This window comes from Typha angustifolia, chromosome 7 (genome assembly GCF_048772165.1).
Source record: "Typha angustifolia cultivar Huaian chromosome 7, ASM4877216v1, whole genome shotgun sequence".
NCBI classification, from domain to species: Eukaryota; Viridiplantae; Streptophyta; class Magnoliopsida; order Poales; family Typhaceae; genus Typha; species Typha angustifolia.
Window position 1 is genome coordinate 4,149,408 of NC_133245.1, and position 17,843 is coordinate 4,167,250.

Sequence of the window (17,843 nt, forward strand, 5' to 3'; positions counted from 1 at the left end):
CCGAAACCGCTCCGCTTCTTGTTGGTTTCCTTACCAATTATACGCACTCGTAATTAAGACGGTAATGAGTTTTCTTTTTCTTTTCTTTTTTAATCATTTGAACAGAGTCAATCTTCTCCTCCGGCTACAAATGTACTAAAACTCCGTCGAATTTTAATCAATATAGCCATCTAATTTAAACTTCAAGCTGGATACATCATCGAGCTAAATGTTTGTTGAGGCAATTGCTTTAAGTGTTAAGTTGCTTTTCTAAACCAACAGTACTGTTGAGTCATCCACTGTCCACTATCAAATAAATTTTTTCGTAATAACTATTTAGGGTTAAAGTCGATCATCGATCCTATAATTCTCTTTTGGTATTAAATTTGGAGTGATCTATTTCGGTAAAATAAAATTTTAGATGAGTTCTAAGTTACACAGAAACACTAATGGGCTCATAACACAAGTGGCTCAATTGCTTTGAGTCATATTTGTTGGTAACATGTAAGTTTTTGACTAAATTAGCCTCCCTCTAAATTTTATATCATGAATAAGATCCCATCTTAAATTTAATATTGTAAAGAAACTTATTTTATCATGTCAGTTAGATGCTGAACTAATTACTGTATATTTTAGAAAATGAATAGCTGGCTAGTGCTGCTTCTGTTATAACTACTTAAGAAAGAGTCGAACAGTTCAATGTTTTATTGAAGAAAAATATAATTCTATTTTTCCTACCTAAAATGTTGAATAATTTTAATGATTTATTGTTAAAAACATTGAATTGTTAAATGTATATAAGCATAACTTTATAATGAATAGTCCGTTTTAGGCATATGATAAGTTATTGCGAAGATGAAAATAAATATAATGATTTTGACCTGACTTAGTTAGACCTCATATGAGAAAAATATAGACAAAATTGTACAAGAATTTATGAGTTAGAATCACACCGGAAAAGAGTAGTATTTGTGGATGATTACACTAAGCAAGCATTCATTTATCATAGGCTTGCTTTTATATCAATATATTGTTTGGTAAAACCTTACATGGTGACTATCATGGTTAGGCAAAAAATTAAGGTTACTAAGCTTTCATTGTCATTTAATTAGGAGTGTAACTGAGCCTAGTTTTGATTAAGTTTGAATTGAAATTAATTTTGAGCCTGTATTTATGATTAAGTTTGAATTAAAATTATTTAAATTTGAGTTAATTTTATACTAATTTTGAGTTTAGTTGAGCTGAAGCCGAAACGCCTCTATCAATAAACTATTTCAACTCAAATTTTGAGATTGATCAAGCTTTAAATAAAATATAATTTAAAATTATAAGCTAACATAATTGAGCTTTATTAAGCTTATTTAATTGAGCCAACTCACGATTAAGCTTAGTTTAAAAAACAATTTCAAGCCTATTTTAAAAATCAAGCCTGACTCAACTTATTTTTAAACCTACTTATTATTTTGACAGCCCTACATTTAATAATTATTTAATAATTTAATAATTTAATTTTTGTAGTCCAGCGATCATTAGTTTTCCCTACAAAGACAACGGGTTAAGATAATTTTTCATCAAAACTACTAAACTTTTGTCTAATCTTTCTTGCCGTTAGGTTTCTTTCTTTTTAGATGATTTATAATGTCCAATATAAAAGGTGAAAATTTTGAGACGAGAGAAGCGAGACTATAGAATTATCGCAAAAGGAGTATTTTGAATTGAATTAAGTAACAATATATATATATATATATTTCTCACTATTATAATACATCATCTGCAGAGTGTAGTCGTGCGTTCAAATATTTATTCTTTCTCCCTCCCTCCCACACCGTGAGCAAGTAGAAGAAAGTGACAGGAGAAGAGTTTGCGTGTTAGAAACACAATCCCCATCACAAAGCATATGCCAATCCCTTTACAAAGGAGAGAGTAACAATCTCTAGTACCATATAGCAGCTGGTAAAGTGAAAGCACTTCGCTCTTAATCTCGTGTCCATTTCTGGGAAGAATCCCAACACCTGACCCTCTCCCTCCTTTGCTGTGGGTTTTTAGCCCTTTCCCTCTCCCTCTCCCTTTCCCTCTCCCTCTCTGTCTCCGTTCTTTGGAGCTCATCACTAGAGTTTCCTCTGTTTTGTAACTTTGCGTCTCTTTCTTGTCCTTTTGGTGCTTCCTCTGCCTCGCTTTGCACTCATCTTTATATAGTTATCAATGCGTACAACACCCATTTGAACTCCTATGCCGCTGAGTCAAGCTCTCATTTCATTTCCTCTTCTCTCTATCTCTCTCCGGAGTAAGTAGTAGCTACCAAACCATAGCAACTTGGGAAACAGAGCAGTCATCGATTTAATTCCTCCTCATCGTTTCCTTTCCCTTTCTCCATTCATTCATTCATTCAACCACTTCATCAAATGGGTCATCTTTTAAGAATCCATCTTCTTCAGCTGTCCCTACTTCTCCTCATGAGCTCCAAACAGCAGAACTGCTCGGCTGAAGGTAACATTTTCATTACATGCAGTTTACTATTTTTCTTTTCCTGAAGTTTACAAGGTTGGTATTTGTTTGAGTGCAGGTAGATCATTGTATAAACTCCTAGAGATTAGCAAGGTTAGATTCTTACACTTGTGAACCGTCTTCCTTGATATGTTTAAGCTTTTCTTACACTGTGCTGAGCTTAATGCAGGGGAGAGAAGAGAAGATTGGAGCCATGAGAGCAATAATTGGATCAAGGCCACCCATATGCGAGAGGAGATGCATCTCTTGTGGCCACTGTGAGCTAGTTCAGGTGCCAGTAGTCCCACAGGAGAAGAAGAGAGCTGGGCATTTCGTGACAACCATCACCTCCTTGTTCAATGACCACTCCAACTACAAGCCGTTAAGCTGGAAATGCAAGTGTGGAGACATCATCTTCAACCCATGACAAAGAGAATAAAATGCCCATTTGAGAACTGTGGATAGATAGTTCGAGGAAGCGAGATTCTTTTTAAATCTCTTCCCTGTTACTTCTGTTTGGATGTGGTAGAAACCACTTGAGTTCTAGTAAAGATTGCTATCCTTGTATATACTATTATCTTCTTGGAAAATCTAGTTAATTGTGTCATAAATAATCTATAGGAGATGGCAAAGTTGGCCTATTAGTTTGGAATTCGGCACAATGGCATCCCATCTCCATGAAAAGTCATGTCGACATAAAGCATGTATATATCCCATCAAATGAATGGTATGATCAATACCTTGCATTACAAGCAAATGCTAAAGAATTTTTTCACAGAAGGGATATGATATGACTTCAACCCATACGTAGCACTCGGAAATGGGGTCGTCCCAGAAAAGAAAAGTTGGTGCTTTCTTTTCTGAGTCTATTCGTCTGCATCTCTTCAAAAAGTATGTGCATTGATGAGCCAATTCATCCATGTCATTGAAAGAAAAGATATCAATCATCATAGGCTCTGTTCCACCGTACAGATGGACACCCACCCTATCCACCTTGAATTATAGTTTTTGCAGCTGAGGAGGGTTTGATCTCAGTTTCACTGGCAGTGAGATCTTTGGACAGGCTGTTCAAATAATGAAAGCAGCTCTAGTTCAGGATTGTGTTTGATGGATCGAAGAGCTGGATATATATACAGAGTTGGAGTATATAGGCTTAAATCTATTTCACTTTTACCTCTTTCAACTTTGCCGTAAAGCTACTTTACTCTCCTCTGTACTTATGATTAATATTAAACTAATAAGTTCTCACTTAAATGAGTTAAAATCTATCTCAAATCAAGCATATAAAAAGAAAAAAAAAAGGAGGGGTATTATTGTTTAAACAAAAACCCTTCTTCCCAAATATATTATTGTCTAATAAAAATAATGGGGGTGTTTCAGTAATTAGCTTCATATTAATTATAAGCATGATGCAAAATAAATTGATTATTGAAGTATAACCCAAGTCATTTCTCTTATTTATATTTGTTTAATTATTGAATATCTCTCACCCATTTGATGGTATTAATAAAAATAACCATCTTACCCATAATTTTCTCTCTTTATTTTTTTTAAATAAACACATAATTAATTAAGATGGTCTATATGTAAAAAAAAAAAAGCTAAATAAATAAAAGAATTTATGTAAAAATGGACAATATTTAAGTGGTCTAAGCCTAGATGCAATTATTTCTTCAGTATAATTGTCTACTTACTTAGGCTACTCTCAAAGGAAAAGGACTCTGGATAAACATTTTAGCATCATTATATAAATTGATAATTCCGAGGTGAGGAAAAAAAAATATAGGTGTTGATGAGATGTCATATTATTCCGATTATAGAATATTTTATGTTTGTTTACGAAATAACTATAAGCTTATTTTAGTATTACGAGATCTATATTATTATAGTAATTAAATAATAATTAATTTTAATACTAGTTTATTAATACATATTTTTCTCTTCTCTTAGCTTCCATCTATATTTATTAATAACATCTAATTATTCTTTTATTCTTAAAAAATATCACTTTAATCAACTAATGTTTAATTATTTTCTCACTCCCTTCTTTTCCTCTCTCTCCTCTCATTGATTCACTTTAATCAACCAATTACACATTAGTTTACCAACAGAGAAAATCTTAGAAATAATGAGATAGTGCTCAATTATATGCTTCAGGGAAGTTGGTTTTGCATCTTCTAAACATTCTAAGTTTTGATAATTATAGGTATAAAAAAGAATGAATATCAACTAATTTGAAATTATAAGTATATTTTTCTAAATGAGAACAAAACTTAGTATTCGATTTAACGATTTATATAGAAAATTTCATACCCCTGCAACACTTAGCAATTTACTCTATGATTTTTAATTTTTCACATAAATTGATGAGCCGAAAAGCAACTTATACTTAAAAATTACTATCATATTTAATGATTTTATTGACGTAATAAAACTCACATAATCTCGTATTTAAGTCTTAAGGTGAAAAAAGTTTGACATATATAAAATGGTTTAAGTAAAACTACTAAACATAAGTTATTAAGTTATTGGAGTTGATGAATTATATAAAAAATTCAAAAATAGGTAAGAAATGCTGTCTTAGGATTTTTTTTTTATATATAAATCTTTTTCCAATTTATGGATTTATTTTTAGAAGATGTTGAATATCTTATATGTAACTTCTCCTATAAAACTTATCAATTTTATTATAATTTTTAAAATTCTAAATAACTCATTAATATTAGAAGTTATTAGAAGTCGCTGTTTGAATCAGTAATTTTTAAGTTTGAAGAAAAATTGTACACCTAATATAAAATAGAAGTAGAGAAGTGAATGGTGTGATCAAAAGAACGGTAATGAGCCACGTGTATAATTCTTGAATAGCCACGTTGACATCCTGGCCAGCAACAGGACGAGGACATTTCCAAGGACTAAAAGCACTATATATACATTGAATACTGGTAGGTTGTCAACGGAGGACTCGCTGCAGGAGTCTTGACGTTGGTCGACTAGACGCCCATCAACTGTTCGACGAATTGTCTCACAAAAGAACACGACAACGAGGGCATCAGGTAGGTGGTTAATGTTGGTTGGCTCTCTCCCTCTCGCCTCTGTCTGGTTCGGTTTCTTTAACATCCGGGCCTCTCGCGTCGCAGTCTTCTCCAAAACCCAGAGTCCGTTCACTTTGTCCGTCTCTACTAATTGCTCTTATAGTTTGCTATGAAGCTTTCTTCTTTCGCATTCTCGAGTTGGTTCCAGCAAAACCTATGAGATTTTCCACATGTTTCGGCAAGTAATGTTAGGGATTTAAATGTTTAAAATTAGATCTCTAGAAAACATAAGATCTGCTAGAAATGATGCGTCGATGGAAGTTTTTTACTGGAAGAATGGATAGCTTTTAGATGCTAATGGGCGGCAGAAGCCATAGCAACTCATTTACAGATCGGAAATTTGGATGAAGCGAGTTTTACTAGATCTAAGTAAGAAGGGTGTTAGAAGAAGGATATTGTTGAGTTTTATGGAAGAAGTTGGTCAGGGGTAGTGCATTTAGGCTTTGAAATGGAAGTTTACCTGCTTGTATAAAATCGTTAGCTCGAGTTGGGGTCTCACAGAGAAGCGGTAAAAGTATGTTCATAATTTTATGAAGCTTAGCTAGATAGCAAAAGATATTTTATTTATTACAAGCTTGTAAATGTCTAATATGGGGCTTGAATACAAGACTAGAATGAAACTTCTTAGAGAGTTAGGACACAACTGTGACTCCTCAAATAATTTATTTAAGGATTTGAAATGACCTTATGCAGTATGGCTGACCTACAATAATTTTGTTTTATGGTGATGTCAATGACCAAACATTTGATATCCATATGACAGATAGTTACAATATGGATAGCTTTTTATAAGGAACAAAGTTATTATTATTGATTTTTTTTTTTGGTATATTCATTTGGAATTCTTCACTAACAAATTAGAAGGATCTTCTTAGGATTCTAATAGGCATGTTCTGGTGTGATAAGAATGAGAAAGGGAAAGATAACGCAAGCAGGATCCTCGCACGAGCTCAGATGTTGTGTTACTTGAGCATCTACAATGGTAATATGCTAGAGATTTTAATGTTCCATCACAACCCTTGATCTTGGGGTAAACATGTTATATGTCATAACAAGTAGATGTCAAACTATAACCTTCAAAGGCTGTGAAGTTAATTTAGCATCAAGACTCGGACAACTGTATTGCTTGCTCCTTTCTCGGTCATGTAGGTCTCGAATATTCTAGTGAAAATTTCTTATAGTTGAATTAAGAATCACGCTATTTCTTATATCTGAAGAAAGTGGTGGCTAGGATATGAAAGTGTTGGAGGTTCTACGGCTATAATCTACTCTTAGAAAGATAAAGCAATCTAACAGTTACGATAAAAGATAAGAATAAAAATAATAACTTGGCTAAACTCATATTCATTCCATTTAATGATTATTATCAACACATGTCTATTTTTAAATCCTTAACAGATAAAATCCACATACAGATTATTCGATTTATTTAAAATTCAAATAATAAGATAAACCTAAGTCGTGAATACTAAAGTTGTAGATCTGAATGTTGGTAATCTTATCCTGATTTGATATTATTCTGATGTTTATAGAATATTCTGCGAATCTAACTAAACCAAATAAGTAAATAAAATAATTAGACTCAATATTCTCATGATGTATTCGATTTGACCTGTATTGCATTAATATTTTGTTCATTTTCATTTAAGTTTTTTTTTTGGTTCATCAATTTATTTTTAGAAGTTGTTGAACCAAAAAAAATGACTTATATAACTTCTCCCATAATACATAATACTTATCAAGTTTCTTACAATTTTTAAATTCCATATTAAGTCATTGATATCAGAAGTCGCCAATTCGAGTCATAGATTTGTAGGTCACCTGGTCTCATAAAAAAATAGAGAAGTGGACTACTATTCTTATGGCGGGATCAAAAGAAGGGTAATGAGCCACACATATAATTCTTACATAGTCACGTGGACATCCTGGATGATGACATTTCCAAGGACCAATAACACTAAAAATGCGTTGAATACTGGCAGGTTGACAGGGGACCCACTGCAGACACTTGGCTAAGATAAAGGCGAGAGGGAGAAGAATTAAGTGCAAGTGGCCAAATAGATAGATCCAGGCCTATCGACTAGACGCTCATCAACTGTTCGACGAATTGTCTCGCAGAAGAACACGGCAATGAGGGCACTAGGTTGGTGGTTGCTGTTGGTTGGCTCTCTCCGTCTCGCCTCTGTCTGGTTCGGTTTTTTTAATATCTGGGCTCTTCGCGTCGCAGTCTTCTCCAAAACCCAGAGTCCGTTCACTTTCTCCGTCTTTAATAATTGCTCTTATACTTTGCTAGGAAGTTTTCTTCTGTCGCATTCTTGGGTTGATTGCAATCAAATCTATGAGATTTTCCAGATGTCGACATAGCAACGTCTTGATAAATCTGATCTTTTCTGTAAGTAATGTTGGGAGTTAAATGTTAAAACTGATTCTCTAGAAAGCATAAGATTTGCTAGAAATGACGCGTTGATGGAAGTTTTTTTGTGGAGAATTTGGTCTTTTAGATTGTGCATTATAGTTATTTTGTGTAATATGCTAATGGGCGTCAGAAGCCATAACTCATTTACAGATCAGAGGTTTGGAGAAGCGAATTTTCCTAGATCTAACTAAGAAGGGTGTGAGAAGAAGGATATTGTTGAGTTTTATGGAAGAAGTTGATCAAAGTGTAGCGCATTTAGGCTTTGAAATGGAAGTTTACATGCTTATATAAAATCGTTACAATGAGTTCATGATACTCTCGCGTTGGGGTCTCATAGAAAAGCGGTAAAAGTTTGTTCATAATTTTATGAAGCTTAGCTAGCAAAAGATCTTTTATTTATTACAAGCTTCTAAATGTCTAATATGGGGCTTGAATCCCATTTCAGCTTGAATACAAGACTAGAATGGAACTTCTTAGAGGAGTTAGAATAGAACTGTGACTCCTGCAATAATTTACCTAAGGATTTGAAAAATCCGGATAAAAAAGTTTCCGGGAAGATTGAAATGACCTTATGCATTATGGCTTACCCGCAATAAATTTGTTTTATGGTGATGTCAATGACCAAACATTTGATATCCATATGACAGATAGTTACAATATGGATACCTTTTATAAGGAACAAAAGTTATTATTGAATTTCTTTTTGAATTTTCATTTGGAATTCTTCACTAACAAATTAGAAGGATCTTCTTAGGATTCCAATAGGCATGTTCTGGTGTGATTAGAATGAGAAAGGGAAGATAACGCAAGCAGGATCCTCACACGAGCTCAGAGGTTGTGTTACTTGAGCATCTACAATAATAATATGCTAGAGATTTTAATGTTCCATCACAACCCTTGATGCTTGGGGTAAACATGTTATATGTCATAACAAGTAGATGTCAAATTATAACCTTCAAAGGCTGTGAAGTTAATTTAGCACCAAGACTCGGTCAACCGTATTGCTTGCTTCCTTCTCAATTCTCATTGATGTAGGTCTGAAGTTCAACTTGTGTGTTTTGTATCTGATATTCCTCAAGTATAAATGGTTATAACCCTCATGTTCTTTCGAATATTCTAGTGAGAATTTCTTCTAGTTGCATTAAGAATCACGCTACTTCTCATACCTTGAAATCTTCAATCAACCTGAACCTTCACATTTAAGCATATCTTTAATCACAAATTGTCCCTCTGCACTTCCTTGTTCCTATTGGTGGTGAGACCTTGTCTAGGGATTCCCTGTGACACATGCATAGTTGTGAGGTTTTTGTATTATTGGGATATGGAAGATTGGAATATACATGTTATTATTTTAACATATTAGTCATAAAACTCTAGCAAATCTTTGGAAGCCTATTACTATTTTAGGTTGGATAGCTGCTAATTGTCATGTCCTTCTTGTGTTCCCGACATATGTTCTAACTTTCTGCGTCTTGTTTGCTACTTGTAGTGACCGATGTTCATGGGCGGACCTTTGGAGTATGGACCCTCCTAACTTGTACTCTATGTTTCTTCTGCGCATTCAACCTCGAGAATAAACCTTTATATATAGTTACTTTTCTGTCATTCGTCTATGCCTTTGGTCACTTTCTTACTGAGTATTTGATATACCATACGATGGCTGCATCAAATCTGACAACCGTCAGCATCTTTGCAGGTACTTCACTTGCTTTTTATGCCTTTTTGTTTCACTTCTCTTTGTAAAAATTTATATTCATTTAAAGGAAAACTTATGTTCTACAATATAATAAAATTTTAAGATATTACTGTAAAAGATATATTCCACAAATTGATTTATATGTTTTGAGTTATCTATGTGTTTTGGCTTGTTGTATGGTTGCTTGGCTAAAATATAACTCAACAAAACAGTACATATAAGTTTGTTCAGCTTGGGTAGCATAAAAGGTTCCACTTCTGATGAGGAACAATTCTTTTTCAAGCTAATCAAAACAGGCTTCTTTTCAAGCTAAACAACTAAAACAAAGTGAGACACTTCGTTACTCTCCACTTTCTAGCAACTAAATATACCTTAAAGCAAATTAGGAAATAAAATATTGCCAAGACTATTACTTTTTAGATGTTTGTCTAGCTTCTGACATGTTCCTAGTTTTCTTTACCTTCATTCTTAGGACGATTTGGTCACTGATATCAATGTAAACAGAAGCTCTTCTGTCAACCTTTTAATTTTTTTTTGCTAGTACCGACTAATTTTGAACTCTCATATTGATCAGAAGTGAAGATACTATGTTATGTTGCTTGTTCTTATAGTAGTAATGAATTCTAACAGGCAGGTATCACAACCATGGTTGGTTTCTTTTCTAGAGGAACTTGTCTCATGTGACTTTATATACACTATTCTTGATTTCTTTATAATCTAAAATCTGTTTCCATTGAGTTTTCTATGAAGCAAGAGCTAACGCCTTGCAATTTATATTGGCCTAAGAGGAAAGATGCCCTTGGATAGTAGCAAGAGATCTATAATAAGAACTCAGATCGCGAAGTAAAATTTGATGCATAGAGTCTAATATGTCAGTAGGAAACATAATTTTGTCTTGAGATTTGTTTGAAGAAAAATAGTTAATGAAAATGCTTAAGGAGAAAGGATCTATACTCTATTGATATTCCTCTATGCAAGAGTACTGGAAAATATTTTATTTCTTATTTTGGTTTGTATTGGGAACTATCTTAGTGACTCTTGATCTTTGAGCTCCTTGCATTATTCGCAATGTTATTTCAGGTGGTCAAGATAATCTCCTCCGTATGAAATTAGAGCACAAATTGAGGATCGCTTACTCATTTCTTTATTCCTAACACAAGTGTTACTCTTTTTAAATTTAGAATAGATAATTGGCATTTAACTTGGCTCTTTCTTTCGTTCATGTTTCTTTAGGCACATCAATTCTATGGATGTTGTTGGAATGGAATGCTCATCAACCCCGAAGAACTGTTAAGACAGAATGAAATATGCCGATGCTCTAGTACTTTGCTGAACCGTGCCCTCTTTGTTCGAGAATCATCATCATCTTTGTTTCCAAAATGTAATTCTCTCGGAATTTTAGGCCAAACTTTTTTTTTTTTAAGGATTCCAAAATGTCCTTATGGAACATAGTTGTTTTATTTTAGATGACAACTCTCTTTTAGAATGCCACACCTAATCTCTGGCTTCGTGATATCTAAAGCTCTACTGATCGATTAACTCAATGTTGATTTGGTTAAATTGATATTCTCTTTTGTTCTTGTAATGTTAAAGAGAACTTTGCAAGGGAATTCTGAAATTCTATATCAAACCATGAGTTGGGCCGGATCTCCCTTTTTTTTAGCTATTACTACGGCATATCGCTCGAAGCCGATCATATTATTGAGCTGTTTCTCTAAGTCATCAAATCATCAGGCTCGAACTAAATTGGTGAGCCAAGCCACCAAATCACTAAAAAAAAATTTCCACAATAATTGTTTAGATTAGAATTGATCTTACGCTTTTAGTAGTAGGAGGTTCTATAGTTTTCTTTTTACACAGATATAATTGAAATTTTTTAAGAAACTTTTAAATAACTCCTTATAATCTTATTACTTTTTATCAACACAGTGTTATGATTTTGTAGCTTGATGCTTCCTTTTTTTTTTCTATATAAATTTATATGACACCCTCAATTAATTAAACCCAATCATTTCAAATAGAAAGGTATTAACCAAAGATTATTTTGTTAGAATACTAATTATAATTTCTAAAATATTTAAATTACGTTTGATATGTAAGAAAGGGTGATTAGGTCTAAGAACATGTTTATAATTTGTTGGGGGTGGGCTAGGTTTAAAATTCTCAAGAATATTTAGTATTAGTCTAAGAGGATTTAGTCAATTAGTAAATATTCCAACAAAAGGAAAACCAAAATAATCGTTCTTTCGATACCCCGGCTTATTATAATAGGTTAAATGAAAGGGACGACATAGCGCACAGATAGAGAGCAAAAGGGATCGTTGAATCGGACTGCAAGTTGAGGAAGAAGCGAAGATGGCGACGGCCATGGCGAGATCCGGACTCCGTTCGCTAGCCGCCGGTGCGAAGAACGTGACCAAGAGAAACTTCTCCGCCTCCGCTCGCCACGACGACGCCTGTTCGTTTCCACGATCCGCAATCTCCTTCTCGATTCGAGAGTTAGGGTTTCGGTTATCCGCTTCTAAACCTCACTTATTTCGATTCCTATCGTTTTGATCCAGATGAGGCCGCGAAGTGGGAGAAGATTACGTACGCCGGGATCGTGAGCTGCACTGCCCTCGCCGCATATAACCTGTCCAAGGGTCACCCTCACCATGAGGAACCTCCGGTAAGCTTGATCTCATCGGTTATCTTATTTGATTCCGTTGTTTTGATGTGGTTAATGGTGAATAATATTAGTTTTTTTCCCCTTCTTTTGTCTCCCTTGCAGCCGTACCCTTATTTGCACATCCGGAACAAGGAATTCCCATGGGGTGCGTTTTCCTATACTTATATTTTTTCTTTCCTCTTTTCGTATTGTTGGATCCGATGGTTGATGCTCAACTCTTTGTTATTAGTCGTCATTATGGGCTTACATTATTGAGAAATTTTTTAAAATCTAGGGATGTCTGGGGCCTCTGAGGACGTGAATTTCATGCAGTTATTGTCTTCTTTTTTTATGAATTCATCGGGTTTGTTATCATAGATATATAACCTGTGTGATAATTATACAGGAATCTTCAAGGTCTTGGATAGTGTGGCATGGTTTCCCCAAAGTGATTGTATTTGTGCCTCTCTAGTAGTTGGATAAGTAATTGGAAGATGTATTATTCGTTGTCTGACTTATCTTTTTCCAAAACTCTGTTTGGAAACCTCAAATTTGAGAGTTGAATGTAATTCATATCATTGTTTTCTTAAGTCCACCATTTTGAGTTTTATCTTGCTGCAAATTATGTTGATTTTAAGAGGTTTTTGGATGAATTTCTAAAAACATTAGATAATTTTATACTTTAAAGGTAGACCTTTCAGAGATAATTGTATTTGATAGAGCTTGTTTAATTGTATTGGTTTCAGAAGAACCAAATTTTATTTGAATATTCTACTGAGTTGGTGTTTTTTGTCTAAAAGTTATGCTTCAATAATTTTATTCAGCAGCAATTTCGTTGAGACTGTTTCACCTCTTAGTTTTGCAATATGATTACATTGTTATTTTTGCAGTCACCTTTAGATTATTTAGTACCGAAATGAAATATTACCATGTCATATATCAGTTTTCATATTGAAGTTGTATCTTTGTATAAATTGTGATATACCCCATTTCATATTGAAGTTGTATCTTTGTATAAATTGTGATATACCCCATTTGTGTTGTCTTATGATTTGGACTTGAAATGTGTAGTTTTTTTTTTATTTGCTTCACATGTACACATTCTTTCAAAGTTGAATCCTGTACACATTTGATATCATCACATGGCTAAGAAGTGTTATGGAGTGGGATATGGAGAGAGAGAAGTAGAAACTGTGTTGCATAAGCCTAGGAAGGTTGCAGATCATGAGATTTTAGGCTTGCATACTTTTCTTTTCACAAGATATCTCAAACATTAACAGTTTTGGAGATTCATGGCTGGATATGCATTGGACTGAACAGATTAAGCTTGATCAATAGCCTTAAGCCCTTAATGTCATAGTTGGTGTCTTTGTGTAAGTGGCCAAATTTTAGCAGATGCGAATATTGTCTTTTTTTCCCTTAGCAATGAAATCTCATGGTCATTGATAGTTTTTTTTTTAATAAGGAATCCCTAGACAATTACAATCATTTTGTTTTCTGGAAGTGTTGTCATTACATGGGCTTTTGATGGTTTTGGATGTTTGGTCATCCTTATATGAGACAAGTGTAGGGTAAAAGGAAAATGAGCATGCCGAACTACAATTTTGTTTCTCAAATTGACTCCTCCATATTGTAAACCTCTGAATAATACGTGATAAAATATATCAGTTTGCTAATCAAGAATTATTGCAAAGCTGCTCAATATATATTCTTTTTTCATAGCTGTTTAATTTGATTTCTTTTTTCTTTCATCTTGTTTTAGTATTGTTGTAGTGTAGGCATTCTCTTTTTCATACTCAGTAAACACATTAACTAAGATTCTTTCTGAGAAGAACTTGGAGTGGAAATCATATGCTAAATCATAAAATGGCAAAATGTTAATTCTTGTTTCTTCAGAGGTGAGCAGCTGTTGGGCGTTTACTTATGCTGTTTGTGTATATTTTGTTGTCTGGAAATTTCAGATGAGATCTAGCCATCCATGCCATGACAAATGCTTTTCTTTTAATCTTTTTGAAAGCCAATGATGAAGATTGGTTCTCATTGTTTTTTCTTTGTTTGATTGCTGAGACATACCGAATTTTGAGATTGAAGTTGTACCAGGATTTGTTATTAAGAAATCTTTTCTTGTGATGATTTGTATTACAATCTTGATTATTATGTTGGTCTAACAACTTTCTCTTTGAAATGTGGTGTACAGGTCCTGATGGCCTTTTCGAGGTGAAGGATTCTGAACATTAGCATCACTTCTCTAGCTTTCAATTTGTGCTTGAAAATTTCTGGTTAATCAGATGAACATTGTCATATGTGTTGGAAGTTATTCTGTCCAAACCAAATAAGTCTGTTGAACCTTGCTTCTGAAATACTCAGTGGCAGTCTGGTGTTAGTTCATTTCTTGTAACAAGTGTGAACATAAACAATCCAGTTCATGTTTATCTTCAATATGAAACTTAGTACCTTGTTTTTGAAATACTAGTAAATGCTATACTGCACCAGACACTGCATTTATTAATTTTTGTACATAACTCATCAGATTCAGACCTCACTCTAGAGTTGAGAGATTTGTTGATGATAGTAGTATCAATAATGTGGCATGCATTATGGCCTTTTGGATTGATGCAAGTCCTATGGCTTCTATGGACCAATCCCAGCTATTCCCAGGTGGTGTCTTTGTAATTATGTTTCTGTTGAAGGTTTCGTTGTTCTTTAATTAACAACTTTTGTGTTACTTCATGGACAAAGCTGACAAGCTCATGGGCGGATGTTATAAGACTGTTAATGATAAATGCGTATACCCTCAGTTACTGGGGCTAGATATAAAGCCCTGTTCTTTTCCCATTTATCCGGTCAATAGCTTTGTTCTGGATTTGTCCACTATAATGCAGGTTGAGCTTTAAACTACACATTTTGATACGATATAAAATGAGACAAAAGACACATCCCTCGAACCCTTTTCACCATTTGTGTCACCTACCAATTGCAATCAGCAATAAGTTCATTTTAAGAAATAGGTTGGTTTCAAAAGTATGACATTCTTTTCTCACTACCCTGCACTGTATTGGTCTACACCATGAATTACACCCATCCACTGCTACCAGAGGCAGTTCACACAGGGGTGAAAAGGTGTTTGATGCAAACTTACCGGAAATGGTTTCTCATTCATCTTACCTATGGATAATCAAAACCATTTGAGTACATATTAAGTAAATATTAACTTATATCCTAGTTATGTTGTCCGGCTACGGATATCGGTAACCACCGTTAATTAAAGGAATTGATACTAATAGATCATCTGAATTGGCAAAGATAGCAATACTTCATTATTTCCAACATGAATTTATGTACCTAGTATCTTGGCTCTGGGATAGTTCAGTGGTTCTTGTGTCTCATGAGGCAAATGCCACCTAGTTGCCAGTATTGATAGGACTTTTAGCACTTTCTTACCAATTATACTACAATAAGTTCAACATGTCTAGCAGAGTCTAATCTAGAAAGTTTCCGGCACTAAATTCCTATCCCTCCCACCCCCCACCACCCCTCCATATAATCCATGCCAACAGTCAAATTCTCTCAAAATAAACCCGAGCATTGCGCTTCTCTATCCTAAAGGTAATGTCGACGAAGAGGAGATCCTCCAAGGGCAAGCAAAGGATAGAGATGAAGAGGATCGAGAGCGATGACGCACGATATATATGCTTTGCAAAACGCCGCATGGGCCTCTTCGCCAAGGCGAGTGATCTCTCCACACTCTGCGGCCCGGACATTGCTGTCTTGGTGTTCTCCCCTGGAGGCAAGTGCTACTCATTCGGTAGCCCGGCAGTGCACCTCGTCGTCGACCGGTTCCTATCGGGTGGTCAACACCCTACCGGCTCCGGCACGGCCGGCCGTCGAGGGAACGAGGTGCAAAAGTTGAACCAAGAGTACATGGAGTTAAATAAGAAGCTAGAGGCTGCCAAGGCCAAAACGCCCACGATTCAGGCAAGGTTGAGATTGGCAGGGCAAACCCAGCAGTGCAAGTGGATTGAGAATGTGGAACGTCTTGGGCTGGCCGACCTTCGGCGGCTCAAGGAGTCATTTGAGGGGCTCGTGGTCCGAGCCAATGCTCGGCTTGATGAGCTCGTCAATGGTCAACGGACTTCCTCTTCGGCATCGGTCATAGCCTCCGACGCATTTTCCGGTGCCGGACCGGGAGGAGAGGTTATGACGCCTCCTCCAAATGTCGTGCTTAATGTTGACCCAACAAATATGATGAATCCATTCGAACCAATTCCGTTTCAGCCGAACGGGTTGTTCGATGTGAGCTTCGGCTCTGGCTTCCTTTGATTCTGGGGGGCTATACTTCATACTGGGCCTGCTAGTTTTTTGGATGCCGAATTGAAATTTTATTAGTTTCCCTGCCTTTGTGTTTTTGAGTTAGAGAGTCAGTGTGAGATTAGTGTTACTATTTTGGAGGTATCTCTGAGAGTTTATATATGTCTGTCTGGATTTCAATATGGTGTGACAAATGAATTGGAATCTCTATTCATTTGTTACTGTAGGGGTTTGATGAAAGCTTTTGTTTGTTCATCCTTCTTGGTGTGGTGTCATAGTCCAGTTAGCATTTTGTTTAGAATAATATGCATGTTAAGTTTCAAAATATAGAATAATATTACATACATTAACAACTGTGAATTTGGTCCATATATATATATATATGCATTAAAGTAGTAAGAATCCAACTACGAAGCATGACCTCATACATTTGACGTTGCTAAGGTTACTTCAAGATTATAAAGACAATGACTGTAAACTACTCTACCCTCTTGTTTACGAGATAAAAATAGACTGGATAAGATTAACCTGGATAAGGAACCACTCCTGATAGAAAGGGGGCATCCCTGAGTAAAGAGAGGGATTATGTCTAATTATACGAATGCTTCTCTGATGTGTGAAGTTGAAACAAGTTTCTGCTCATTTTACATACATCGCCAAGGCAGACGTGCAAGCCTCGTTGACAATTGTGTGAAGTTAAAACAAGTAATTGGTGCCAATAGGGAATAGAGAGTGGGTGCTTGCAAATTGTAATACAATTATAAATATACATTTGTAATGACTATAATATATTTTAATATATCATCAAATTGTAATATTTATAATAAAAATAATTTGATATGAGATGCTCAGTTGTGATAGTTTTATCTATATAATAAATTATGATAATATATGATTAATACAATAATATAATTGTTGTATAATAAACTTACATTTTCTATTTAATTCCTCCTATTTCTTATCATTCCTAAGAAAAAGTAGTTATCTGCATTAAAAAAACTAGAAAAAAAATTAATAGGAATAATTATTTGTATCTCTTATCTCAATTATCAAAACGAAATATTATTTTATTCTATATATTTATTCCAACACTTGTGATTCATTTTACAACCAACCAACTAACAAAAAGATTAGGTTAAAAGTTTTCTTTACCCGAGACAAGTCTAAATTTATCTCGATCTAATTTTCTTTAATCCTACAACAGGCCACGTGGATGGGACC

At 34.7% G+C, this 17,843-nt stretch overlaps 4 protein-coding genes across 6 annotated transcripts; all 4 read left to right on the plus strand.

The window, feature by feature from the left end:
- The first annotated feature begins 1,937 nt into the window (after positions 1–1,937).
- Positions 1,938–3,152, plus strand: LOC140763622 (EPIDERMAL PATTERNING FACTOR-like protein 2). The gene is made up of 3 exons (XM_073101899.1): positions 1,938–2,466; positions 2,543–2,577; positions 2,654–3,152. The coding sequence occupies exons 1-3, from the start codon at positions 2,382–2,384 to the stop codon at positions 2,888–2,890; spliced, it is 357 nt and encodes a 118-aa protein (XP_072958000.1). The 5' UTR covers positions 1,938–2,381; the 3' UTR covers positions 2,891–3,152.
- A 2,217-nt stretch (positions 3,153–5,369) lies between these two features.
- Positions 5,370–11,305, plus strand: LOC140763056 (ergosterol biosynthetic protein 28). Of its 3 annotated transcripts, none has more exons than XM_073101087.1 (4): positions 5,370–5,516; positions 7,538–7,800; positions 9,461–9,667; positions 10,901–11,305. In XM_073101087.1, exons 2-4 carry the CDS (start codon positions 7,686–7,688, stop codon positions 10,969–10,971), a joined length of 393 nt encoding a protein of 130 aa, XP_072957188.1. In that variant the 5' UTR covers positions 5,370–5,516; positions 7,538–7,685; the 3' UTR covers positions 10,972–11,305. The 3 variants fall into 3 exon arrangements, with proteins under 3 accessions (XP_072957188.1, XP_072957190.1, XP_072957189.1); XM_073101089.1 differs by lacking the exon at positions 5,370–5,516 and adding an exon at positions 6,442–6,537; XM_073101088.1 differs by lacking the exon at positions 5,370–5,516 and adding an exon at positions 7,312–7,436.
- A 640-nt stretch (positions 11,306–11,945) lies between these two features.
- LOC140763971 (cytochrome c oxidase subunit 6a, mitochondrial) lies at positions 11,946–14,781 on the plus strand. Its single transcript, XM_073102370.1, has 4 exons — positions 11,946–12,125; positions 12,229–12,335; positions 12,438–12,480; positions 14,512–14,781. The coding sequence occupies exons 1-4, from the start codon at positions 12,023–12,025 to the stop codon at positions 14,550–14,552; spliced, it is 294 nt and encodes a 97-aa protein (XP_072958471.1). The 5' UTR covers positions 11,946–12,022; the 3' UTR covers positions 14,553–14,781.
- A 1,142-nt stretch (positions 14,782–15,923) lies between these two features.
- Positions 15,924–16,634, plus strand: LOC140762147 (agamous-like MADS-box protein AGL29). The gene has a single exon (XM_073099773.1). It carries the CDS (start codon positions 15,924–15,926, stop codon positions 16,632–16,634), a length of 711 nt encoding a protein of 236 aa, XP_072955874.1.
- Positions 16,635–17,843: the final 1,209 nt, after the last annotated feature.

Coding starts and splice junctions, on each gene's coding strand:
- LOC140763622 (XM_073101899.1), top strand. CDS start 2,382: ATGGGTCATCTTTTAAGAATCCATCTTCTTCAGCTGTCCCTACTTCTC. Junction 2,467..2,542: donor GCAGAACTGCTCGGCTGAAG/GTAACATTTTCA, acceptor GTTTGAGTGCAG/GTAGATCATTGTATAAACTC. Junction 2,578..2,653: donor AACTCCTAGAGATTAGCAAG/GTTAGATTCTTA, acceptor AGCTTAATGCAG/GGGAGAGAAGAGAAGATTGG.
- LOC140763056 (XM_073101087.1), top strand. CDS start 7,686: ATGAGGGCACTAGGTTGGTGGTTGCTGTTGGTTGGCTCTCTCCGTCTC. Junction 7,801..9,460: donor AGTCTTCTCCAAAACCCAGA/GTCCGTTCACTT, acceptor TGCTACTTGTAG/TGACCGATGTTCATGGGCGG. Junction 9,668..10,900: donor AACCGTCAGCATCTTTGCAG/GTACTTCACTTG, acceptor ATGTTTCTTTAG/GCACATCAATTCTATGGATG.
- LOC140763971 (XM_073102370.1), top strand. CDS start 12,023: ATGGCGACGGCCATGGCGAGATCCGGACTCCGTTCGCTAGCCGCCGGT. Junction 12,336..12,437: donor CTCACCATGAGGAACCTCCG/GTAAGCTTGATC, acceptor TCTCCCTTGCAG/CCGTACCCTTATTTGCACAT. Junction 12,481..14,511: donor GAACAAGGAATTCCCATGGG/GTGCGTTTTCCT, acceptor TGTGGTGTACAG/GTCCTGATGGCCTTTTCGAG.
- LOC140762147 (XM_073099773.1), top strand. CDS start 15,924: ATGTCGACGAAGAGGAGATCCTCCAAGGGCAAGCAAAGGATAGAGATG.